This window comes from Ambystoma mexicanum, chromosome 3p, assembly GCF_040938575.1.
Source record: "Ambystoma mexicanum isolate Mex_15411 chromosome 3p, UKY_AmexF1_1, whole genome shotgun sequence".
NCBI lineage: Eukaryota > Metazoa > Chordata > Amphibia > Caudata > Ambystomatidae > Ambystoma > Ambystoma mexicanum.
In genome coordinates, this window is record NC_090925.1 from 1,167,912,302 (window position 1) to 1,167,939,707 (window position 27,406).

General features: G+C 45.8%; 1 protein-coding gene across 3 annotated transcripts in view; it reads left to right on the plus strand.

Moving 5' to 3' along the window:
* The window catches only part of DDX46 (DEAD-box helicase 46), a 1,330,317-nt gene that overhangs the window by 142,725 nt on the left and 1,160,186 nt on the right, over positions 1 to 27,406 (plus strand). For 2 of the 3 annotated variants that reach the window (XM_069652574.1, XM_069652572.1), the window contains exon 3: positions 13,137 to 13,292. In XM_069652574.1, the coding sequence (XP_069508675.1) occupies positions 13,137 to 13,292 (156 nt within the window). The remainder of the gene's footprint in view (positions 1 to 13,136; positions 13,293 to 27,406) is intronic. The other variant, XM_069652573.1, reaches the window with a different exon arrangement.

The following is a 27,406-nucleotide window of genomic DNA, read 5'->3' on the forward strand; positions in this document are numbered from 1 at the left end:
AATGCAGAGGGTTTTGAATTTAATCCTTGCATCCACAGGGAGCCAATGGAGCGATTTCAGAGCTGGAGAGATACGATCCCAGGGCTTCAGGACAAGTCTTGCAGTCCTGTTGTGGATAAGTTGCAAAGGGCAGAGTTGAGGCAGGTAGATTTAGAAAGAGGCAGTTGCAACAGTCCAACCTAGAGAGAACCAGAGCTTGGGAGACAGTGAGCTTCTGGGGGAAGAAGAGGAAGGGCAGAGTACCTCTGAGGAGGTGCCGTAGGAAGTTTGACTTTTTAGAGACGGCAGCGATGTGGGCGGAGAAGGAAAGTGTGGAATCAAAGGTGACCCAGAGGTTCTTAGCCTCGCAGGTGGGGATAGGAAGGGGTGAGGGGAAAAGGATGGTGATGGCATGCCGATGAGGAGGATCTGTCTTGCTGGCATTCACAGATAGTTGGCGGCACACCAATCTTGAATGGCAGTTAGGCAATTGGAGAAGAGAGAGGTAGGGGAGGTGGTTTAGGGCAGCCTGAAAATGAGTTGTCGTCTGCATAGCACTAGTTTGAGCAGAAAATGGCAATGCAGTAGGCGAGATCTGCCAGGTATTGGTTGAAAAGCCAGGGCGAGAGGTTAGACCCCTGGGGAACACCACAGGTGGAGAAGAAGATGGATGATAGGAAGGATCCAAGTTGGACCTGGGAGGGTTGATCAGAGAGGAAAGGGGTCAGCCAGGCCAGAGCCTGATCGGTGATACCCAGGTTATCGCGGAGACGGTTGAGCATGATGGTATGGTTGGCCGTGTCGAAGGCAGAGGAGAGGTTGAGTAGGATGAGTACAGAGGGAAGGCTGGAGTCCAGGTTGGAGAGCAGTTTCCGTGCTTCTGCCAGCTCTGAAGCCAGACTGATGGTAATGGAGACGGCCAACAGAAATGGAATGACGGTTTAGCTGAGAGATGGCCAGCATTTCCAGAAGTTTGCCCAGAAAGGGAGTAATGGAAATTGGGCGATAGTTGGCCTGACAAGAAGGATCAGCTTTGGGTTTCTTGAGAAGAGGATGCACAAGTGAGTGCTTAAGAGGAAAGGGGAAGGATCCTGAGGCAAAGGGGTGGTTGCCGAAATCGGCAAGGGCCAGAGCGAGGGTATCAATGTGGTCCTTGATAGTTTTAGAGGAACAGGGATGGACCTGTTTTGACGAGGCTTTCAGCAACCTCATCAGGGGAGAAAAGAGGAAAGGACGAGAAGGAGCGTCAGCACGTACAGACTGAGAGGGGAGAAGATGGGAGAAGATGGGATGGGATGGGAGGGGAGAGGAGAGGGAGTGGAGGAGAAGGTGGACCGGATGTCCTGGGTTTTTGAGCTAAAGTGAGAGGCAAGGGCATTGCAAAGACTCTGGGAGGTAAGAGGAGGTGTAGAGACTGCAGCAGGGTTGGCCAGCTCCTTGCAGATTTTAAAGAATTCGGCTGAGTTTTTAGATGCTGCAGACACACAGGCTTGAATGTGGACTCTCTTCTTGGTACGAACATAGTCGGTATTGTCTTTGGAGTAGGCGACGGGCCAGTTTGTCAGAGGATAACATGAATCCCTCCATTTTCTCTCAGTCCACCTACACTTACATTTAAGTGTAACGAAGTTGAAGTCGTGCCAGGATTTGCACTTGGCTTTGGACTTCGGGCTGATCCTCATGACAGGGGCAAGAGTATCGAGAGTATCAAATAGAAGAGCAGAGAAGAGACAAGGATGTGTCAGGGTGTGAGCCTGCCAGAGGGTGGTGGTGATGATGGGGTGGGGGGGTCGAAGGTGGTAGTGAAAGCCTCAACTGACTCATGCTTCATGGGCCGGATGTCCAAGAAGGTAGGTGTCATGATCCCTTTCCCTAACACTCGTAGGCAAAACACTGGAGCCAGGCTACGATCCTCCATATTGGCCTTAAAGGCCTCCCCATCTCATCTGAGACCCTCTTGGAGTCAGTCCTGGCGCCTTTGGTGCCAGGCTCATACATGTTCAGAGGAAAAGACTTGAGAACTGGACTTTGTTATGGACTTTGGTGCAATATGGATACCCCCACATAGCTCAGTTCTATTAACTGTGCTATGCAGTCTAGCTTTTTGGGTGTGGTTAGGCCTAGGGATACCTGGGATACCTGGAGACTACATAAACCATGCCCGGGTAGAGGAACACGCTTTGCGTTACTCTGTGCCTGCAGCGTAACACTTACAGTGCTTAGATCGGTCTCCTGAGATCCTCGCCTGCCTTCCTCGAACCGCGTACCTGAAAGAACAAGAACATTAGCACAACACTTACTTGAGTAGAATCCTGCTTCCATCCATCGTCCCTCTGGTCCAGAGAACAGCATCTCGGCGGCACCATCTCCAATTGCGGGACGCCGCATCCTGGAAGAAGAGAACGAAGGAAAAAGACATTAGTAAGTGTTCTCATATTCCGAAAACAATAAGAATAATCACACGCTTACCTGGACTCGAGCCGCTCATGGTCACATCCAATCCGGAGCATACCATCGACCTACAAAGGAGAAAAAACACAGGTTAGCACATGAAAAGACAAGAAGGCGCAGCGCATTACGCTTTATTCACCGCTAATTACTCTCTCAGCCCGCAGCCATTCTGGGACATTGCAGTGGCCTGCAAGGGAAAAGAGAGACATAGGTCAGCACAAGAAAAAGGTGAATAGCGCCGCTCATTGCGCGATCACTCACCGCTTCGTGCTCGGCCCCCAAGCAGCACGACACCATCAACGACCTCTTCCAGCACCTAAAGGGAGAAGAGGAGTCATTATTAGGGGGGGGGGGCAAGAGAAAAGAAAAGGACAGTTCATCAAAACCAACAAACCTACCTTGTCAGACTGGAGTTACAGCAAGTGTGGACTCATAGGGCCCGCACCAGTGAAGCAACTAGGTTGCGCCCCGCCCACATCAACAACGCACCCCTGCACTGAGAAGCAGGACGGAGAGCGCAATGCAAGAAAACAAGGCCCAATCCTCGGTTGAACAGATTCCAAGGGAGGGGTTCGAGATCGCGAGTGGTCCAATCAGGCTGAGTGGCGTCTCCGTGGATATCAGGTGAGCGTTACAGTAGGTCGCAGTGTAGGGGTACGATTGGCTGGGGGGGGTGACAGGGAAACAGGCGGGGCGAGGGACACAGGCGGGGCGAGGGACACAGGCGGACAGGGGGAGAGAGAGAGAGATAGAGAGAGACACGGGGGGGAGAGAGAGAGAGACAGACACGGGGGAGAGAGACAGACACGGGGGAGAGAGAGAGACAGACAGACACGGGGGGAGAGAGAGAGAGACAGACAGACACGGGGGAGAGAGAGAGAGACAGACAGACACAGGGGAGAGAGAGAGACAGACAGACACGGGGGGAGAGAGAGACAGACACGGGTGAGAGAGAGAGAGAGAGAGAGACAGACACGGGGGAGAGAGAGAGAGAGAGAGAGAGAGAGAGAGAGAGAGAGACACAGACAGACACGGGGGAGAGAGAGAGAGAGAGAGAGAGAGACAGACACGGGGGAGAGAGAGAGACAGACAGACACGGGGGAGAGAGAGAGAGAGAGAGAGAGAGAGAGAGAGACGGACACGGGGGAGAGAGAGAGAGAGAGAGAGAGACGGACACGGGGGAGAGAGAGAGACAGACACGGGGGAGAGAGAGAGAGACAGACACGGGGGAGAGAGAGAGACAGACAGACACGGGGGAGAGAGAGAGAGACAGACACGGGGGAGAGAGAGAGAGAGAGACAGACACGGGGGGGGAGAGAGAGAGAGACAGACACGGGGGAGAGAGAGAGAGAGAGAGAGAGAGAGAGAGAGAGAGACACAGACACGGGGAGAGAGAGAGAGAGAGAGACACGGGGGAGAGAGAGAGACAGACACACGGGGGAGAGAGAGACAGACAGACACACACGGGGGAAGAGAGACACACACGGGGGAAGAGAGACAGACACGGGGGAGAGAGACAGACACGGGGGAAGAGAGACAGACACGGGGGAGAGAGACAGACATGGGGGGAGAGAGACAGACACGGGGGGAGAGAGACAGACACGGGGGGAGAGAGACACAGACACGGGGGGAGAGAGACAGACACGGGGGGAGAGAGAGACAGACACGGGGGGAGAGAGAGACAGACACGGGGGGAGAGAGAGACAGACACGGGGGGAGAGAGAGACAGACACGGGGGGGGGGAGAGAGACAGACACGGGGGGGGGAGAGAGACAGACACGGGGGGGAGAGAGACGGGGAAAGAGAGAGAGGGAGACGGGGGGGAGAGACGGGGAAAGAGAGAGAGAGAGAGACAGGGAGAGACGCACAGAGACAGACACAAGGAGTGGGAATGATAGTGGCAGGAATCCACTCAAGAAAGAGCAGGTCTACACCACCTATTCCGGGCTGGATCTGGGTGCAGAGAGGATCTTGTAGCCTTCGGGGAGGAGAGTGTCAAAGCTCTTGACAGAGCTGGCCGTGTACCATGTCTCCATAAGACTGAGGACATCAAGGTCCAGTTCTTCAAGCAGGTGGCAGATGTCAGAGGCGTGTTTGACAGCAGAGCGAGAGTTGAGAGTGGCAAGATGAAGAGGGTTGCCAGCTTTCAAGACCTTCCGGGAAGGGGTACAAATCAGAGGTACTCCCTACTGAGGTGTGGAGAGGTCCCGAAGTGGGGCAGAGGAGGAGGGAAGTGTGGGCAAGGTAGCCGAGGAATGGGAGGAGGCGACAGCCAGAGATGATAGGAAGTTGATGAGACAAAAACAGTATAACAGGCAACCAAAACATGACTAAACTTTAAAATGAAAAGAACACATTAGGAACAAAATTGCGTGTAGAAAATGTGTGGATTCAAATAATGTATTATATTTGTGGACCATGTTCTCCTACACAATAATGCGTATGAACAAAGCACATAGATGCATCTTTATGATTAACGTTGGGTTATGTTGATGTATGCCACACACTGCTGCTATATTTGCATGGTCTCCAAATGCACATAACGCAGGAACTCTAAAATATTTTGGTGCAATGCCAGCATGCATCCATTGAAAAAGCAGAATTAGTTTGTTACAATAGATACTTCTCCAGCATTGGATCTTTCATTGGTTTTGCATGCTGTGAATATTTCCTGTCCAGCTGGGAAAACCTCAGTAGCTTTAACATAGCGTTTTCCCTATGGAAAACTTGACACTCCTATCAACGTCTTTTTGGGTGCTTTAGGCTGCATCAATAGGACGTCTAGTATTAATAGCCCCGCCCCAGTGGCTTCCCTTCAGATTTCAATCGTCTCCAAACTGTTGGGATCACCTCGTGTTTTCTCTTGGGGAAAAGGCCCATCATGTCATCAGTGGGCCCGAAGAAATCGTTATTTCGGCCGTGTGAGACCTGCGGCCTCGATCATCTACGATGGGAATGGGCATGCGGACCGTCTGTATTGCCCGTATCACAATCATTCTGCGGACAACAGTGAGATTTGTCAAGGCTACTCCCAGCAGACGATCAAGGACCGCAACTGCCAGTTGATTTGCTGGCTGAACGAGGGTACTTAGCCGGCTTCAGAAGTCCTCTACGACGGTAGAGAAGATGTCTCCTCATCGTCGGCAGACCTCCCACCCCCTCTAAGAAGCAGTGCACGGCATGCCGGCGTCAGAGGTGGGGAAAGGCGGTGAGTGATTTGGAACCAGGTCGGTCCATCAGAGTAGAGGGTCTGGAGGCCCCTCTCGGGACAAGGTACAAAGGGTTGAAAAGTTGAGGGAGGTGAGTGCCTGGCCGGAGAAGTCGCCAACTGATAAGGAGGAGAAGTCGAAGTCACAAGGATCCTCTTCGTTGACGAAGCACTCGTCGTCTAAGGACCGGCACCATTCTTCTTCAGGCCGTGAGTCTTCCAAGCATTGATCCAGCTCCTCGTCCAAGCTGTCTGCTTCGCCGGAGAAGGCCTGGCCAGTGGCGGCCTCTGTTCTGTCGCTGAGGGGTTTGTCTGCGTAAGTCCCTCAGTCGACAGTGATTGTGCTGCCTTCTATTCCTTCGAAGGCCATTGTGACGTCCGCACCATTGTCAACAGGGATCGATAACTCGTCGACGACTGCTGACAGCAGGTGTGCAGCTGTTCCGCTTGTGCCCAACGATGGTCCGTTGACTTCGTAAGTGCTGTTGGCAGTCCGGTTTTGGGCCTTTGCTCCCGTTGGCAATGCTTCAACAAGACCCCACGACGTATAACTTGGACTTGAGTCCGGAAGAGGAGTTATCTGTTTTTTGATCCATCGGCATTGGATTTGCAGCCGGCTGGGCTGTCCACGTTCGGAGGCCTATGGGCTGTCCGACTCAGCATCCATTGGTGAATCCTCACTCCGTGCTGTCCTTGCAGGTTCTGAACACGCTGCAGTCGCTGTTGGGACAGTTGGATGCACGACTCCCAGTACCTCCAAGCCCGGTGGGTCCCGTGGTGCTGGATGTGCGGGTTGTACCGCGTCAGAAAGATGGTGTGAGTGCCCCTTGCCAGAGCCTCCCGCAGATGTCACCTACGGTTCGGCCGCCGGTGCCGTCTCCAGTAGGTTTCACCCCTCCCCGGGGCCATCCAGAAGCAGGGGAGCTGGCGGATTCTGGATGGATATTGTTCCACGTGACACTCTGTTGACGACGACGTCGCCCAGGCTGGCGAATACCTGGGATACTGAGCGAGAAGTGGATCCCCCGAGTAGCCCGGCTCAGCCATCTCTGCCGGATGATGTCGGCTCCTTTCATGTGATGATGGCAAAGGCTTGTCAAGAGTTTAGCCTTACTCCGGAAGAGGAGCGAAGGGACTGTTTTTATTTATTTGATCACATGGGGCAGAGGCGGTCTTCTCTGTCCCCATATTGGGCCACTTGTGGCGGGAAGGTTTGCGCATGATGCGCCATCCGTTCTCGGAGCCTGCGGCCAAAGGCCGCTTGGAGAAAAAGTTTAAAGCAGGGAGTCTCACCCAAGTGCCTCACTACGGAACCCATTCCAGAGTCAGTGGTGTCGGCGGCGTCTAATCGAAAGGTGTGTAGTCAGCACAAGGGTGCGACGCCCCCATACAATGAGGGCCGTAAGCAGGATGCGTTTGGCAAGAAGGTGGGGGCTACGACGGTCAAGGTGGCCAACTCCTTGGCCATTATGGCTCGCTACGACAGGGAGATGCGCCAGCGGTTGGATTCACGCTTGAATCATATGCCTGAGCAACAACGGAAGAAGGCCATGCTGCTGGTTCTTGAGGGGGAGGAAGCCTCCGACCAAAGCATTAATATTGCGGTGGACCTGGCAGAATCAGTGTTCTAACAGATCAACAATGGAGTTGTTCTCTGGAGGCTAGCCTGGCTGCACTGTACCGATTTTCGGCCTTAGGTCCAACACAAAGTGGTGGACCTGCTATGTGAAGATGAGCAGCTGTTTGGGGAGAAAATTGACAAGGGGATGAAGGAGTCGTCTTATAGGGTGAGATCACTGCGAACGCTGCAGAGTGGACGCTCTTTTCACCCCTTTCGGGCATTTCAAGGAGTCTCTGGGAATGCCAGATTTGCGGGCTTCCGCGGCAAGGGTTCCAACGTTCTTTCCAGTACGCACAGAGGAACATGGACTTTCAAGTGCGGCGGAAGAGGGGTCCTGCAGCTTCAGCTGGTAGAGGCCGGCAGTCCAAGCCTCAGCAATGACTGCTATGCCTGCCGTGAACTAGGGGGGGGGGGGAAGAGTGGCGCACCATGTCGACGAGTGGCGTTTGATTACGACAGACCCGATGGGTGCTGAATGCAGTACGATACGGCCACTTGTTAGAGTTTCGGCATCCGCAACTCCATGTTCCACCAGTGAAGTTGTTGCAGCCGCAACTACCAATCTTGTTGCAAGCGGTGCGTCTAATGTTGGAAAAAGGGGTGATAGAACCAGTCACCGTGTCGGAACACGGACCGCGTGTGTACTCGCGGTATTTTGTGATCAAAAAGCCACATGCAAAGTGGCGCCCTATTCTGTAACTTCGGTTCTTGAACAAGAATCTGCAACGCCAGAAATTCAAGATGCTAACATTGCAGGACGTCATACGCTCTGTTCAGCCGGGAGAATTCTTGGTGGTGTTGGATCTCGAAGACGCTTATTTTCACATCCCGATGCTTCCCAAACATCGCAAGTTCCTATGGTTCGTAGTCGGCGACGATGATTTCCAGTTTCGGGTTCTCCTGTTTGTCCTCAAGTCGGCTCTGAGGACGTTCACCAAGTGCCTGGCTGCCTTTCACCGCAGGGAGGGGCATCATGTTTATCCGTAACTGGGTGACTGGTTGGTCAGAGGAGCGGCGACTCAGAGGACGTCTGAGTCTCTCCATGCATCAATGCTCCTGTTACAGCGGGTGGGCTTTGCGGTCAACTTCGCAAAGTCTTGTCTGACGCCATCTGGGGACTTGGTTTTCCTCGGTGCCCAGTTTCACTTGCAGCTCAATCTGGTGAAGCCATCTGTAGACAGAATTCAGAAGCTGATCTCCAGGGCGTCCTTGTGGGGCCCGGAAACATCGGCCACGGTCCAAGGTTACATGTCTCTTCTAGGATACATGTCGTCCTGCATCCCTCTCATCCCAAATTGTCGACTGATTGAGGCCAGTGCAAGAGTTTCTCGCCTCCAGGTGGTCAGAGCCTCGGTTTTTGGACCAACAAGGTTGTTGTTTCCTTGGCTCTGGCAGAAGCCCTCCGTGGTGGACACACTCCGACAACATTGTGAGAGGCATGCCCCTAGTGGATCTGGATTTTCAGTAGACTATCGTGACCGGCGCTTCCTTGGTAGGTTGGGGGGCACACCTCAACCAGTTTCCGGTCCAGGGCTTGTGGTCCCTCAAGGAGATGTTGTTACACATCAACATTCTGGAGTTGAAAGCGGTAGACTGGGCTTTTAAGCCTTTTCTGCCTCTAATTCGGGGTACAGTGGTCCGGATTCTGACAGACACCACCACCACAATGTTTTATCTGCGCAAGCAGGGAGGCACGCACTCATGGCCCCTGTCCCGAGAGGCTCAGGTGGTCTAGCATTGGGCCATTGCTCACAGGTTTCACATCACGCTTACCACTTGCCAGGTGTTCAGAATGTTCAGGCAGTTGCTCTCAGCAGACACGCCGGTCAGTTTCACAAATGGAAGCTGAAGGACGCCCAGGTGGCGAGAATTTTAAAGAAACTGGGGTCTCCCCCTTTGGACTTGTTCGCCAGCTCGGAAAACAAGCAGTGCCCTCTCTTTGCCAGCAGGGTGGCTCATTCAGACTCTTGGAGTGTTGGGGGGGGCGCGTTCTCATTCCCGTGGACGGACCTGTTCGCGTACGCGTTTCCTCTGATCCGGAGCGCGATCACCACATGGTACGCAAGGTCTAGTGCAGGGTGAGCTTGGTGGCCCCATTCTGGGCCAGAGAGACGTGGTTCTCGGATCTACTTCACCTCGTGGTGCACGACCCGCTTCATCTGGGATTGGAGCCGGATCTGCTATCGCAGGACGGAAAGGTGTGGCATCACGTCCCGGCATCCCTCAGTCTTGCAGCGTGGCTCCTGCCAACTCTGAATTTGGACATCTAGGGATCCCGCAGGATTGCCGTCTGAACTTGACTGCGGCAAGGGCACCATCTACCATGTGTCTTAGAGTCGTAAATGGGCTAGGTTTTGTGCCTGGTGCGCAGAGCAACCAGGTTTGCAGTCATTGCAGGTGTCACCAGCTCAGCTTCTGCTGTATCTTCTTCTGCTGCTGGCGAAAGGGGGGCGCTGGCGTCGATCAAGGTGTATTTGGCAGCCATCTCCAGGTTCACGAGACGGCGCAAATCTACACCTCTGTTCAGTGACGGGTTGGTCAAACACTTCCTCAAAGGCCTTTTCAGGACATTTCCTCCGGAGAAGAGGTTTGCTCCGGTATGAAGTCTCAATGTGGTGCTTTCATGAAGCCGCTGTTTGAACCTATGTTGACGGCGACGATAAAGTACGTGGAAAGTCGCTTTTTTGGTCGCTATTACATCTGCCAGGAGTATTTCTGAATTTCAGGCTCTGGTCATCGCCCCACTGTATCTGCAATTCATGAGGGACAAGGTTCTCCTGTCTACTAATCCTCACTTTATCCCTAAAGTGCTGTCGAGTTTCACAAGAACTTTGCGATAGTCTTGCCCACGTTTTTCGCTAAGGTTACCACTCCTGTGGAAAAAGTGCTGCATTCCTTGGACGTGAAGAGGGCGTTGAAGTTTTATCTCGCCCAAACTCAAGTCTTCAGGAAGTCGAGGCAGCTGTTTGTGGCTTTTGACCCCTCCAACAGGGTGCAGTCTATTTCTAAGAAAGGACTTTCCCGTTGGGTCTCCGCTACGATTTCCTTTTGCCACGGGCAGGCTGGCAAGCCTTTGCGTGACACTCCTAAGGCCCATTCTACAAGATCTACAGCGTCGTTGGTGGCGCTGTGGCCTGGTATACCGCTCAGTGACATTTGCCAAGCAGCATCTTGGGCGGTGCCGCATACCTTCACCAGACACTGTCTGGGACAACATGTGGAGGATGTGCAGGTGGGACGTGCGGTCCTCCAACGCCTGTTCCAACAAGGTAGACCCTGCAGCTTCCGGGGTTTGGTTTGTTATAATTGTGTTTATCATGCCTGTTGTTGGATGGTTTTCATTATGTTGATTACTATGTCATAGGGCATGGGGTTTTGTTTGCCTTCCATGCACCACCGGGTTATAATACTGCTATGTAATCTGTTCACAGCATGTGAATCCATGAAAGATCCAATGCTGGAGAAGGGGGAGTAGTTTCTTACCTGTTACTCCATTTCTCCAGCGTTGTTATCTTTCATGGATTCACATGCGCCCAACGGCATCCCCTGCAGGCAAACCTTGGTTCGGGTTCCTCTACTTTGGGAGGTTTAAAATCTGAAGGGAAGCCGCAGGGCGGTGCTATTTATACTAGACGTCCTATTGGTGCAGCCTAAAGCACCCAAAAAGACATCGATAGGACACTCCGTGTCGAGGTTTTCCCAGCCTGACTGGAAATATTCAAAGCATGTGAATCCATGAAAGATACCAACGCTGGAGAAATTGAGTTACAGGTAAGAAACGACTCCCTTCCCAATTGTAACTAAGTTTTCTGCCCTTAACGATTTTAAGATCCTAAAATACCAGGAAAATAAAAATGCAAAATGCTCTTCGCTATGCGCAATTACGGACTCAAAACACTGCAGAAGTTGTACTGAAAGAAACCATTCCTTATCCCACTGTGTGTTGTTTATTTCTGACCAACTCAGTGCACACATCTCGGAGAACAAATACCTGACCACCTCTCCATTGCCTGCAATTTCATCCATGCAGATAGGAATCGAAAGATGTGTTCTAAAACTGAGAGATTAGTCCTGGCTCAATTAGTGTTGATTTGCTAAAGGTTAGGGCTGTTGTGGCTGTCTGGGGGATTTGTGTGTGTAGTGTAAAGTGGTGGGAGGTCTTTGAGTGCAGTGTGTTAGTCAAGGGAAGAGTAGAATTTACAAGGCCAAACAACCTACAAGTCAGCATTCCTACCACCTGCCTCTTACACACAGGTCTCGGTTCCCCAGCTCACATTGCCAAAGTTGATCTTTTTCACACACACTTTTTTACTCTCCCTCTCAAAGTTATTCATTTTATTCCATTTGCAACAAAACAAGCATCTGCAAATTGCCAGATGAGGGAAAGGGGTGCAGTCAGGAAACTAAGTTATATACTAAAGGTAATGGGGATAAGAACTATTGGTGCAGAGAAAGGGCGGCTTGCAATTTGAGGACCGCAGGCACCCATTTAACCTTTGTTTAGTATGTTGGTTGGCAGGCTGAGACTCCTCAAACCTCACTCTTACATGCTCATGTGCTGTGCTCAGTGGCCTGCTGAAACCTTTGTCCATCAGTGCAGAGCGTGTCAGTGGCAGCGCAAGCGCAGATATCACCTCTGCTTTCTTCCACAAGACCACAAACTCTTTTCATACAGGCCACTGGCAAGGACTCGCCAAATGCTGAGGTTGCACCAGGGCTTCGGTTTCACATTGATGCTGCAAGCGGGCAGAGGGTTCTTCATGGTGAACCGACATGGTGAAACGAGGCCTACAAAAGATAAAAGGTGGATTGATGATTCCTCGAAGTGTCCCACGTGGCTGGGTGCACCACACCTTGGCCTAAAGGGTGTGTGCCAGCTGCAGGAAAGAAAAGAGAAAGCATGCTGTCATTAAAATAAAGTGAGGGGGCGTTATAATGGGACAGTCCACTAACACTGCAGTCTTGAGTTTGCAGTCTCTCTGGCCCCTTTCTAGTAAGGATCTTTGCCTGCCAGATTTCCTTACAAAGCTTTGTGTAAACAGGCATGCTGTATTATTCCATTATGCCTGCATTTTCACCTCATGATCTGTGGCCGCTATAGACATTATTGCTAATAGCTTTAGTAACCTGTAGTATTAATAGCTTTGAAACAAATTATGCAAACGTTGTAATGCTGCACAAAAGTGGGAAACGCATCTTTGTACCAAGCAGCATAGAAACAAAACATGCTATGAAAGCAGCAGTCAACTACTCTCCCCTACTTAAATAGTCCTGCCTGATTCTACAAAATGGTTGCCACTATAATAAAGCTTTCAACATTTTGCACTCGTTGCTCATCATAAAGCATTTGATAAATACCCCATTGATGTATATCTTCAAGAGCTCTGCAAGAGCACTAAAGCTTTCTTTCGGCAGAACTTAAACGCAACACAGCATAAAACAAATGAAGCATTTCTTGTTCAAAATTAATTATCCAGGATGGTCATATTTGGTATGCATTTTAGAATTATGAAACAACTATTAGTAGTGAGACTATTGGAACGCCTACATTCACATGCGTTTTAGGCAGAATCTACATGATCAAATAAGGCAATAAGGGTTGAAGTATTTTACATTATGTTCCGTTGAGTTAGAATTGTTGAGACTACATGCAGGTCTAGCACATGTGAAATGAATCGGAAATCGTGAAAGGGGGATATGGTGATTCCTTTTTAGTTTACTATAATTTACAGACAAAAAACGGGACAGTAAAAATGTGTCATGCGGTATGACACACACGTGATTTGCCACCTTGCCTTCAGTAACACTTATGCAAAGTGTTCATGATGTTTAGAGAGACAGTTATCTGATTAACACTCAAATGTTTCCTTTTTTTAGTAGGAGGTCTAGGAGCAGAGAACGAAGCCGAGAGCGGGAACGGAGCAGAGAAAGGAGAAGGTCTCGGAGTCGAGACAGAAGACGATCCACCAGCAGAAGCCGTGGCAGACGATCACGCTCAGTTAGCCCTGGCAAGAACAAGAAAACAGAACGAAGGTATTGGATTTATCGTTGCCAAAAAATGCTTCATGGTTTCTTTTGAAATACCTTCCAAGGTGCATTGTCGGATGTCCTTTTTTTTTCCTTTCTTTTTTTTTTTAATCTAGAGCTGTCTAACGGTTTATTTTGTAGCCTGTTTGTTGATCAGTAGTTTGGCTTTGTAGTTTGTAGCAAAAGTGGCCAGTGAAAACCTCTGACGTTCATTGTCCTAATAAGCTATTTGGTAAAGTGAAGGGGAGGATCAAAGTAATTCTTGTGCAACACTGACTGAACCCAGTTGTACAGCCTTGCACTGAAAACTGTTTGCAGAGCTTTTTTTTAATCATATCCGTTTATTTATTCATTTGTGTCCATTAATGCAGCTAACTGTTACATTTTACAGGCACTCCTCTCACTAATGTCTTCCTTCAGCCGTACACAAAAATGTGGTGTTGCTCATTGTATGTCTTGCATACAAATAACTCTGGTGACATTAAAAATATGAATACAAAATTGCTAATTGATTTAATTTTTCTAATGCGCTAAATCGCCCATAGGCTTCAGAGTGCCCAATAAACCGAGACATGGCAAACACAATTAAATGGGCAGTCTGTGTGCAAAATGTGTCATGGTAAATGCAGAGGGCCGGTGTGACTAGTGGTATTAGTCCGGGTCAAGATTAAACAAGTGGGTCTTAACGCCCTTCTTAAATTCTGTAATGGACTTAGCCTGCTTCGGATGAGTGGGGAGTTTATTCCAGGCCCGGGGGGGCCTGGACATCAAATCCAGTTCCACCAAAGCCTGAAAGTTTAAATCTAGCTTACTGTTTTGAGCTACGGTAGGGATTTTATTAGATGAATGAGTTTGTAGGAGACACATCACCAGTATTAGGGATTTTATAGATTGACCTACTTTTAAATATTCCTACCTCTCAGGCTAGGGATACCAAGAATGTTTAAATTGCCATTTAATATAGAAGAATGTTTTTTTTTTTGTCCAACCATCGCCTACCGAAATAAGTACCTGTGCCCTACATGCATAGCTTGCGCACTGTTACCTAGTTAGTGCTGACTATCTGAATTCACAACCCACAGTTTTATTGTTGATTTCTTTTCTGTCCATTGCGCAAGGAACCCATTGAGAAAGAGGTCATGCACTGCCATCTTTGACTATGTGGGAAAGTTGGTTTTCGGAAAATGAATGTTTTCACGGTCAATATGTGCCATTGCTCACAAGGCTGCTTTAGCTTCATATACACAGATGGTTAGTCTCTGGCCGTTTTTGACAGAAGTGACTGCAGCAAGTTGTTTATGAAAAGATATGAGTCAGGGGAATGAGGACCCCCACAAGCTCGGCATTTACTCTTAGCATCCTATTGAGGCGTATTCCTGCCATTTGTGCCAAGGTTTGTCTTTTTGAGTGAGGCAATGCAGGCTCCTGGTTTGGCTGCTTCAGACCATGGGAGAGCAGCCCATTAGTGAGCTTTAAGAGCACTACAATGCTCTTGGAGAGAAGGGTTGGTAAGCGCAAGCATGCTGAAATAGAAGCCTCGGACTATGTTTGCTTAGGCATCCATTGTCCCTGGACCTACCTCCTGAATGATTGTCCAGTTTGAAATAACCGCTATAGTCGACCACTGTGAGCCATGAGCAGGCCAGCAGAATGGTTATGGGGCAACACAATCTCCTCAGGAACAAGACTGTGCCATGCAAAATGGGTTCCATATTCATGCCGGTAAGATAGCTCAGCGGGTTGAGCGCTCGCTGCTGCGATCTGAGCGTGATCTGCAGGTTCGAATCCTGGCAAGGCCAACTCAGCCTTTCATCCTTCCGAGGTTGATTAATGAGTACCAATTTCGGTTGGGTGAAATTGTATGTAAATATGTGCTCTGTAAAGCGCTTTGGATAAAGGGGCTATATAAATAACATATCATTATGACTATCCCAGCGTTTGGAAGCTGGAGCGGTTTGGCATTAAGCATGATCTAAATGGTCCAAAAAAATCAATAACAGATTAAGATGATGCTACCGTTGCTCTAGCCAGATATCGGAGGAAGGCTAGGCAGTAAAGGTACTGCCGTGGTCTGAGTTGGTACTGGATTCACTACAGCCAGTGCTCAGAGTAGTTGTTACAGGATTATCCATCTCTGATATTGATTGAGAAGTTTTCATCTACATTGGTGAAGCCTAGTTTAGTCGTCACAGGGATCGACATTGATCGGATAAGCAGGAGATAAAAGCAACTCCTTGATATCTAACATTAACCACTGACCAGGAGTTGCCATTGGGGAAACAAGGGGCTAGTACATAGCGTTCCGCATAATATGCAAACCTATCATTTTGTCGAATATTTATTACCCCTTCTGTTTTTTAAAGTTTGCATAGATGTGCCCTAATGTTTGTTTATAGATTGTTTCAAACAGTGTTAAATTCACAATGGTGTGTTTGTTCAGCATCAGCTGACTTGGAGAGCCAAACGTAGCTCCTGCTAGCTGTTGGTGTCCAGCTAACCAGACTCTTGTAGGCTTCAAGCAGGAGCCAAGTAGCTTCAGCTTTACTTCCCCTGCCTTTTTCTCGCTTGTTATGTGGAAACCGAGACCCTTAGATCCTCAGACTATCAGTGCCCGGAAACGGTTTCCCTTTTATCTCTTACATTTGTGTAACTTTTTAACGGTGTACACTGCATCTTCCAGTGCAGTGGTGGGGGTACTTTATCACCCTAGATTTTTACACTTGGGATTTTTGGTTACCTTTGTATGTGCCTAAAGATGGGAGATATGAAGACCCCACAATCAAGAACAACAAGAAAATATAAACAGAAGATTCACCAGAGCCAGTGCGAAAGAATCCCAACCGGAACAAATATAAATTACAAATAACAAATGTTATAAATTTATCCAAAAAACTACTGACTCAAAATGAAATTAAACTACTGAACAAGGGGCTCTCATTTGCCCCAACTACTTGGTTCAACGACATTGATATTCATATTGCTTTATTCAAATCTGTGTGTAAGCTTAAATTGAAGAATTCTTTTGCAACTAAAGCACCAAGCGACTATCAAATCTATACAGGTTGAACAGAGTGAATTCACCATCAAAGAAATTGAAGAAATACATCTGCTCAGATCAATTTGCGAACCTGAGGACTTTGATATACCACAAGTACTTCGATATCTGAATATTCAACCGGACACGTTGCCGAATAAAGAACTAAACCCTGCATCAAAATGTGTGCCTCAGTTACCACCAGATAACATCATCGATACATTCTATAAAGCAGTAACAGAAGACTTTTATGATCTGAAAAGGAGGAAACATCAAAGGGGATTGATACATAACTTGTCTCCAGATGAATACAAGGAGTTAAAAGACCTAGCATCAGACTTAACCATTGTAATAAAGGAAGCTGATAAAGGGGGCAATATTGTTATTATGGATAGATCAGATTATTTGGAAATGGCCAGAAGACATTTGGAAATACCAGGCTGTTATGAGAAAATACCTACTAATCCAAAAAAAGACAATTGTGCAAAAACTGGAACAAGAAATACTAAATTGGCACAAAAAAGGTCTTGTAACGGATGGAGAATGAAGTTTTCTCTTTATTAAAGAACCAGTAACACCTACTATGTACTTTCGGCTGAAAGTACCTAAGGAATATGATACAATACCTGAAGGCCGGCCCATCCTAAGTGGTATTGGGTGGGCAACGGAAAACATTGCACAGTAATTTCACAATATTCTAAAACCCAGAGCGAGCAAACTTAAAGCATACCTAAAAGATACTACTGATGCTATCCTAAAAGAAGACTATTGAACAGAAGGTGAACTACAGACTGGCAAGCCTGGACGTGAAGGCACTTTACACATCCATCCAACACCATTGGGCAATCAAGACTATAGATTACACCTTTAAAGATGATTCATCATCGGTTTACCATCAAGTGCAAATGATCAGAGATTTTAAAAATAACTTTTGAGTGTAATATTTTCACTTTTGACAATTGCTACTACAGAAAAACCAAAGGTGTAGCAATGGGCACCAAATATGCCCCTGCTTTAGCAAACATCTTCATGGGCTTCTTTGAAGATAACGTGATTTATCAAGATATGGCGTATCAAAAAGAACTGATAGGATGGATGCGATACATAGACAATGTTTTGATCATCTGGAGAGGTGCGAAGTCTGAATTTGATGAGTTTACGAATCGCATCAACAGTAATACCTTTGGAATACAATTAACTGGAATCGGTGATGACCACTCAATCAACTTTCCAGATTAACAATTTACATAGAGAATAATGAACTGAGAACACGTACTTTCAGAAAACCTACTGAAGCCAACTCCACATTACATGCCAGCAGTTGTCCCCAAAGATCTACTATTGGTAATCTACCTTCTGGAGAGTTCATCCGAGCAAGAAGAAACTGTCAAACTACTGCAACATTTGAAAAGGAATGTACACTCCTGGAAACCAGGTTTATGGCAAGGGGATATTCTGAGGATTGTGTAAAACAAGCGAAAAATAAAACCCTAACACAAGAACAGACCCTGGTACAAAGTAATGAACGACTTGAGCAGCCTAAAGTGGGGTTCATCACAAAGTTCAGCAGTAATCACAAAACTTTGGATAGAATCCTCTACAAACATTGGTACCTGCTCCAACTAGATGAAAATATCAAGAACTATGTGGACCCAAAACCAAGAATAACCTACAGACGGGCAACAAATTGAGTCCCTCACTGTTACCCGACATAGACAAAACAAATATAACAAATTGGCTTCATTCTCTCATTGATGGCTTTAGAAAATGTGGAGGTTGCACAATGTGCAAATTTGCCCATGACAAAACAAATGTTATTAAGGATCTATATAACAATGAGGTTAAGATTCGATCATCAGTCACTTGTAGGACAAAATTTGTTTTTTATGGTATAATCTGTGTATGCAAATTACATAGGTAGCACAATCGGAGAACTTAGAACCCGGGTCCGAGAACACCTGGCAAGGATTGGAAGCCAGGATCCGAGGGTACCCCTATCCTGCCATTGGCAGGAACACCATCAAATGGCGAACAAAGCAGAGTTTAGATTCATAGGTATACAGAAAATAACTTTGGGTAAAAGAGGAGGGAACAAGACTGACCCTAGCCCAAGGGTGGAAAACCGAACAAGGTCCAATAATTGCGTGGTGGTGGATTAAAATATGGGGGGTTCTGGCAATGGAGAAGATCTGTGCATTACAAGCTGGTAGTTACCTCAAATATTTGACAACTTGGGAACAATTTCGAGAAATGGTAAAGGATAAAGAAACACACTATTTTAGACCCAGGATACTCAGAAATCCGGACTCTTACTAAAAAAGGAATAAGAAGGAATTACTCTGAGCTAAGCCTCTGACTCCTCTCAATAGCAAGCAAGCTGGGAACCGAATGAGTTGGGGGTCGTGGGAGTTTGAAAAGTTAAAACCCGCAGAGACTATCAATGGGAATATAAAGATGGAACGACTGCAATTGTAAGATAATGATTTATGCATCAGTTGAAACTTTGTTCTCTGTATGAGTCTGCGGGATAAATAAACCTTGATTTAAAAAAAAAAATTCAAAAAAGAGGCGGGAACAAGGAGAAAAAACTACACCAGAACGATCTGCAAATTGAATTCGACTGTCCAGGATCTCAACTCGGACAATAAAATGGTGTAGTTTTTATAACGCATTCTTTTTTTCCTATTTTTCTTTCTTTTTTAGACATGTTTTTGAAATAATCTGAACACAATTTACTATCATTCATGCTGTATATAAGAGATTATATTTATAATTCTCTTAACAGATAAGTACAACACAGCAGCACAACTGTATTTTGCTGTACTGTATATTGTACAGGACAATGGCACGTTTCCATTCGTCAGGACAAAATATTAATGACCGTGTCATTTATGCACATTTATAGCACTAAGAATGAATGACAAACATCGGGGCTAAATGAACATTTTTTTGTGGCCTTGTATCTAACAGTTGCCGCAGGAAGCTAACGTGTTAGCACATGCATTTAATCTAAATTAACGGGTCTTACGTCGTCTATCTCATTAGAAAGTAACCATTTTTACTAATCTCCATTCGGAATAGGGCAGGGTTAGTCTTATTCTGTACACAGACACATCTGTATCCCAAAAGATGGCGCGCATCGCGAACTTTGTTCGTAAACCGAAAGAAGGGACTCTGGTGAGTCGGTCTCCATGACGTCATCCAGACGCCATTCGGCGTCTCTAGGAATCAGTAGCACGTGATTGAACGCTAAAAGGACACCGATCAGATAAGAGACCAACAAACTACAGCCTCTAGAATACATAATGACATTTGAAATTTGGATATAGCCGCTTTCAAGGTCCTAATGAATTGACACAAAAATGGGTGATCGTAACCTGGGCGAAAATATAGACAAAATGTGTGCCACTACCCATATTAATGATAATCGCGGCGAGGATAAGGAGGATGTAAAGATGCTCCGGGATTTTAGAATATTGCCAAATGTGATTATGAAGTTAAATAAAAAAATTTAGGAATCTGCGGCGCATGAAGTGTCTTTACGAGACACATGACTTTTGAATGCGCATCTAAAAAGTCACGGAAAGTATTAGAATGGATGGTGACAGTAAGCGGTGCACATGACAAGAATGGCATAACTATGGTATTAAAAAATGGCAATTGAACGTAATCAAAGTATGCCAATGTACTTACTTTGAAGGGATTGAACCCATCTATTTGACAAGCTTCACATTGACTTTCTTAATGGGGACATGCAATCGCGAGCTAATTTCAATGGTACAAACGGATTTAATAGATTGGTTTATACAATATGTACAGCCAGATCTACATTTGCTAATTTTCATTTTATTTCTTTTTGTCTTCCTTTGACGGTAAAACTGTTACTCTCTCAATAACCCATGAATCCCCTTTTCCAACCCTTAATTTTCTGTGATGTGACTTTTAATAACAATGATGCTCACTTTATTTATTTTTATTGTTTAATTTTTTCATTTGTGAATGTGCACCTCGCATCGGCCTTCAAAAGATTTAGTCCTGCTGTCCCAGACACCCATTGGCCTGCAACACATCTTGGAACAATTAGGAACCTGTGCAACAGTAAATAATCTAATTGTTAATACCACCAGATTGCACATTTTAATTTGCAATAATAGCATCTCAAAAAAACATCATCCAAAGTGGTTTCTTCAACAGTGTGAACTTTCCGTGGTCTTGAGATATAAGTATCTTGGAGTTTACATTGAACATGAGAAAATTTTAAGCATCCTGGCTTGTGAAATTAAATCTAAATTGGGAGCTTTGATATCACAATCAAAGATACTTCTGAGAAAATTTTCACTGAAACATGTTGTATCTTTTTATAAGTCAAAGGTAATTCCGATTCTACTGTATGGAGTAAAGGCCTTTGTTCCGCAGGAACGTAACTTTTGGGATAGTCTGGAAGCAAAATATTGGAAAGCAGTCCTAGCATTATCGCCTGGGACACCGTTAGCGATTTTGCGGTTTGAACTGGGTTTAGCATCCTTGCATTCTCAAATGTTATGGATACAGTGTGCCCTTTTGCGAAAAAATTGTTGGAAGGGTTGGAGAAACCTACTCTCTTGAATGTTTTTGCCCAAAATGTGTTTTCATCTAAATATGGCATGTCGAGAAAGTGGCAAAACCACCCCCTAAATGCGGCAGCTGATGCCTCTAACAATTGAGCTTCTTCTAATGAACATGATTGGGTTGATAATATGGCACGGTGCTCAAAACTTAAAGATTTCAATCCCATTGCTTTTGGCACCAAAAGGTATGGAGTTATATCTGACTATTGAAATTTCCATCTCAGTTATTTAGGCGAAAATTATAAAAATTTAGACTGAACCAATATGAAACTAAGGACATTTGGTTACGGAGATTAATTACGAGCGAACCGAACTACTGTCGATTCTGTCTGATCAGGGAACAGAGTGAAACTCTACAGCATCTTGTAATTGAGTGCATTGCATTAAATGATGTAAGGGCAAAATGCTTTGGAAAGAAATGAATTGTACAGAATTATTTAGATCATGATCAAATATGGAATTTGTTGTTTTCCAAACCGAGAATAACTGTGCAGATCGCAATTGTGCAATTTTTAGATAGTTTTTCCTGATACCTAAACTGGAAAGAGTAAACAGTGATCTTGGTATGAAAGATGACATTTTATTACTTGTGATAATTGTAGAAGTGTTAAATGATTTGTTATATCTTACTTTTTATGTTTTATGTTTATGGGGAACTTGCAGTCTGTATATGCATTGTATGCAATTTTAATATTGAATATTTGAAAAGTTGGTTTACCAACTGTAACAAATGAAAAAAAAAAAAGAATTTAACATTCTGTGTGTACCTCTTTTAATGTTTCTATTTTGAACATTTTTAATTTGACTCTGTTTTGTAAATAAGTTTTATGTGTAATGGAAAAAAGGCCCTGATTTTAAAAAGGCTGGTAGAAAAGCCAAAACACGTGTTAACAATGGCAATAATAAACAAACTTTTGTTTTTTTAAATCTAAATTTTGGCGCTGTCTTTAATCTGAGTGTTTTAGTAGCGATATTTTTTTACCATGTTTGCCTTACTAGTGTGCACATTTGCGTTTACCGTGTGTGGCTAGTGCCTCGAAATAGCACGCCACAAGATATCGCTTGTTCTTTGCCATATTGTAGTTTTGCCTGTTTCCTGTCTTGCCACGAAATCCCAAATAAGGTCGTGCACCTGTCCGGGAAACTTGCTGCTTTTGTGGGCTAGTGATGGCTTCCTTGCTTGCTTCCTTGTTTCCAAGTGGTGACCGTCACTGGAGCTCTTCTCCATCCTAGATCCAGCCTGGAAGCAAGTCATAAACCATTAATGGCAAGGATCTGCACCATTCAAACAGCCAGTAGTTAGTTGTCCAATCAGGGACAACTACTGGTTTTACATCCTCCTAGCAGCACACTCTCCGGCACCAAGGGATGTGGACTGGGACCAGACAGTCCTAGCACCTCTCCTTGCTCAACACTCAAAAACTCACTAGCCCACGAAAACTGTTTTCTTCGGCAAGTACATGACCGTACACAGGATTTCCGGAGCGGGCAGGAATAAGGTCAGACTACAATATGGCTAAAGGACAAGCGAAAGAGCTTGTGGCACCCCCCATCTTTGGGTGCTAGACCACCTATTCCATTTGTGCTAAATGTGAAAGTGCATGAGTAAAATTAATACACAAATGCTAAAAATGTTACTGCTGCCACCAGCTTGTCTCGGGCACATAATACAATTAACTAAAAACCCAAAAGTGAAGGTGATGCAACGTAATCCCCCTTGTACTGCACTGGGCAGTTGACACAATACAAGAATTTCAAAAGAGACAGTTTCTCAGTCTTAGGGTTTAGTCAGTTTGCCCATAACAATGAGCAAAAGGGAAGTGAAGCTTGAAGGCTTTACCTCCCTTCAAAAAGTTGGGACTGGTTCAAAAATATGCAAAACAAAGGTGTCCTATTGAAGTAAATGGAGGGAAAGGTGTAAAAAGGGAACTTTCCCAACAATAACACAGAATTAAAAGTGATTCCGTGTTCATCAGAGCATCCAATATGTTGGCAGTCCTGGACCATTAAAAATGGGTAAAGAGTAGAGGCTACATCCACCCCTCCGTGTGCAGGCCTCGTGGTACCTCTCAAAACAATGCAGATGTTGAAATAAATACTACACTGTGCAATGCTCGCCCTTCTGGGTTAAAACAACGTAATTTATTAAACAATTTCTCATAGGTGCAACTCAAAACACATATACAGTATACATTGATACATATGAACAGTTAAGAATGTGGGTTTAGTAGGGATGTGTTCTTATCTGGAGAACATGTTTAGATAAGTTATGTATAGTTGATCTGAATAGGTATGCTTATAGGGACGTTCAGGGTTGCTGTTCTTGTGATCCACTTTGCTTCAGCTTCACTTCCCTTTTGCGCATTATGGGGAATCTGACCAGTCCTTCAGACTATCAGCACTGAGAAACTGTATCCTTTTTGAATTCCTGTACTTTTTAACATAGCATACAACACCTTACAGTCCAGTGCAATCGGGATACTTTTGTATCACTCTAGCTTTTTACACATGGGTTTTTTTTGTTTTTTGGTTACTTTTAGATCGTCCTTATGTACCCAAGACCAGCTGGTGGCAGCAGTTACATTGTTTTGCGTTTTGTTGAATTTTGTTTGGTGTGCCTATTCGTTTTAAGGGAGGACTACTATACGTGGCTAGTGCCCTAAATGCCATGCCCTGAGATGTTCACTTGTTCTTTGGCCATATTGTTATTTGGCCTTCTTGCCAGTTCAGGAAATCCATTATAAGACCTTGCAATTGTGTCGCGTGCCGAGAAAGGAGTGGGGAACGGATTAGTTCCAGTCCACATCCTTTTTCAGAGTCTGGGTGCCGGACACATGTCAAACCAATAGCTGTCCCTGATTGCAAAACTACTGGCTGTTTGAATAGTGCAGAGCCGTCCCATTGGTGAAAATAGGAATACGTTTGTGGGTATATAGACTGGCTTCCTGTGCCAATGAGCTCTATATTTCAAATATGGTTACCCGTTGCTTAATTGGAGTACCAAGGTTACCTGCTACTTGTTATAATTACGTATTAATAAAGTGTTCTCCTGTTGAGCGCAAGACATCTGTACTCAATAATTGTAAATCTGTATATATGTGTATAGTCGTTATTTTGTTTGGCTGTAACATTTATTTACAGTATAAACATTCCTAAAGTCTCTGTATTATTAACTACAGTTATAGGTTGTAGTATCGACTCAAAAGGGTCGAATGACAAAAGGGTCGAGTCAATTTGACCGAAAAAAAAGGATCAACATTTTTTTGGGGGGGGGTTTTTTGGTGTAAAAGCACCTTTTTTTTAAGTTAAACTAGAGCAACAAAAAAAATATACATTTTACATTTTTTTCGATACTTTTTGTTTTCGGTCGAATGCACTCTCACCTTTGGCATTCGATCCTTTTGTTTTCGAAACTTTAACTGGACACCATTAATTACTATTATACTATCTGAGACCATATTCTATTTCCCAAAAACCCCATTTGTATATTCGTTTTGTTTTCGAAATTGATCAAGGTCTATATTTAATATATCCATTTTGATCATTGTAACCATTATTTAGTCATATGATCACATAATCTCTCATTAGCACTAATGTTAATAATAACAATTAGCAATCCACAATTTGTTTGCAATTTTCCTTTCATGTTACAATTCGTGAAGCAGAATTAAACCATTATGCTTATGTGAAATACACCTAAATGTATCTCTTCAAATTGTCGTATTTAAGGCATCCTTTTGGTTCAGATGGAGTATTACAAAGCGTTATGCATCATGCCACCGTGCTGACTCCCTGTCACAAACTCCTTGATCATAGAAAGAATGGATAACCCATCTCAGACTTACCTTCTCCATATGGAAGGTATCTCAAAACGTCCTGTGTTCGAGTACAGTGCCGCAGACTCCATTTTGTTTAATTTTATGCATGTAAACAAATGCTGACGTGTGACATCCAAGCGTAATCTCGGCCATATTTTGGGATCGCTTATGAAGTTCTATTTGCTTGTTTAAATTAGTAGTTCTTCTTGTTCATATATATGCCCTTAGTTTATTAAATCTAAGAACCATTTGTAATGGCTTGATTACCTGTAAGTAGATATCCCCTCTTTACCCATTACAGATTTGTTATGCTTTGCTGTCTGCAAACATGATAGTGCTGTATTAGCACACTGAATTGTACCAATTACCTTCAATACAGTATATAGTACATTTCCCTTATGATTTAAAATCTGGATTATTTCCAAACAAGTCCCAAAGCTTATAGTTGTGGCCTCCTACTGGAACTGTCGTCATCTGAATTTGCATTGACAAAAAACACATTGGTTCATATTCTAATTTGAGTTTCGCAATTAGCTTCTCTTGGTGCATTATCTAAACAATTGATTAAGCACTTAATTTTCATATACGTCTTAAATGCACTAGATTATCCCTATTCTACAATTACTGCCGCATATACCAACATTGGTATATATATCCCTAGATCAAATGAATATATATTTCTGATGCTTGTTAATCTGCTTAGAATCACATGCTGTGCATATGGTCCGACATCCAGTGGTAACCGCAGAGTATTGCATCTTGTCTTTCGGGGGACCGAAAGAGGGAATCGGCATAGGCGTGTCTGAAACACTATCCCTATCGTGACGTGTAGTACCCAAAATCCCTCACGTGCCGAGGTCCCTCAGAATGTTTTTTTCTGCCCAGATAACTGGTCGCCCTATAGCAGAGCTCTTCATGAGACATTGTTTATCTTACCGAATTGTCGGTTTAATCCCCGTTAAGTCACTTCGTCTATCAAGAACATATTCGACGAAGACTACGGGGGAACCGTTTACGGCTGTGGATTCCGGCACCTAAGATCCAGCGTTCGGACCTCCACGTGGTCGGGCCTTCTGGCTGTCCTACACAGTAGGGAGAGTGGGCTCGGGGTTTGCCATACTGCTATGTCTTTCCTCTTTTCCACTTCTATCCTTTTTGGTCTGGTCACCCTTCGCTTCTGCTATGGAAAGGACTCCATTTAGATTCTGCCCTCTGTGACGGGTCAGATATCCGTGAAAAGACAAGCACACTTCATGTACGCTTGTCTCCCACTAGAGCGGCGTTCGGCGTATAAACTCCTAAACCTAATCCCTTAAGGAGCGCCGGTTGAAGCGGTGGGCCGCGTACGGTATGTCAGGCGTGGAGCCTCCCTCCCCTGCCACGACACCAGCCGAGAGTGACGGGGGTACATCGGATGATCGAGCGTCCAACGCGGACGTTGTAGACCTTGAGGCGGACGATTCTAGAGCCGCCACGCCCGTCCCCGACCCTTCCAGGCTCGACTCCGGTCTTGCTACAGGGACCACACCCGGTGACAGGGGCGTACAATCGCACCGCACAAAACACACAACCCAAGCACCCTCCTCAACGACCTCGTCGAAGAAGGCGCAAGCACCATCGGATCGATCTGATCCGAAGCCTTCACCGCATCCGCAGCAGCACATGACTGGGCTTAATAAACATAACAAAGGCGCTACTCCCCAAACTACACACGCCGAAGTTTCTGAACAAGAAACTTCGAGTTTCAAGGTTTCCAAGGCCTGTGCAGGCCCGAAAACTACGAGTAGGCCTCTACCCGAGAAGCCATCATCGGAGGCGTTGTCCCCCGAAGATTCGGTAACTAGCAGTAAGAGCATCAATAGGATTGCTACGGCGGTGGGCCTAGTACTGATTTCGCCCAGTTATGGGCCAATCCGCCGAAAGGTTTTCCACGGTTTTGAAAGACGATCCTGAGGATTCTTACGAAGAGAGCCAGGTACCCCTCTCAAGCAACCTGAGGAGATCCTCTGAACGCCTTAGGGCGGAGGACCCGGTTCCTGCTCAGCTGGGTCCATTTGGGTCATCCAAGTGGACCACGGAGCAATTTGAGGGGTATATGGATCAGCTGGAGCAGGTTTTCGGGGCCTCTGATCAACCTCCGCCGAAAAAAGCTCGGGTAGACCCTAACCCTCATACAAAAGTTGCCCAACACCTAGATGTTCAACACTTTGTTGATTATCAAGATGTCCAGAAGGACACGTATAGAGACATCTATACAGAAGAAGAGACTTCTTTTCTTTCTGGACAATTATGGGGAAGATCAAGGTGCAACGGACAACTGGGAGGACACCCAGCAGGACGATCACAATTCCGATATCGTTTGCCTCGACTCTCCCCCAGCCACACTGGTTCGGCAAGCTCCCCGGTGGATGATCAAATGGCTTTCAACAACATGTTGAAAAAAGCAGCGGAATTCTTTAAAATTGCCACGCTGAGGCATTGCCTGAACAGGATTTCGCGGAAAACATCATTGACAAGCCTCCAGCAAGCCAGTCTATCCCTCTCTTGAGCTCTGTAAAAAGACGGCTGGCCCCTTCTTTACACACACCCCCTCAGACTAGGGCTGTGAACCCAAGGGTCGAAAAACTCTTCCGGCCCTCCCCCACCGGCCCGCTTTATATC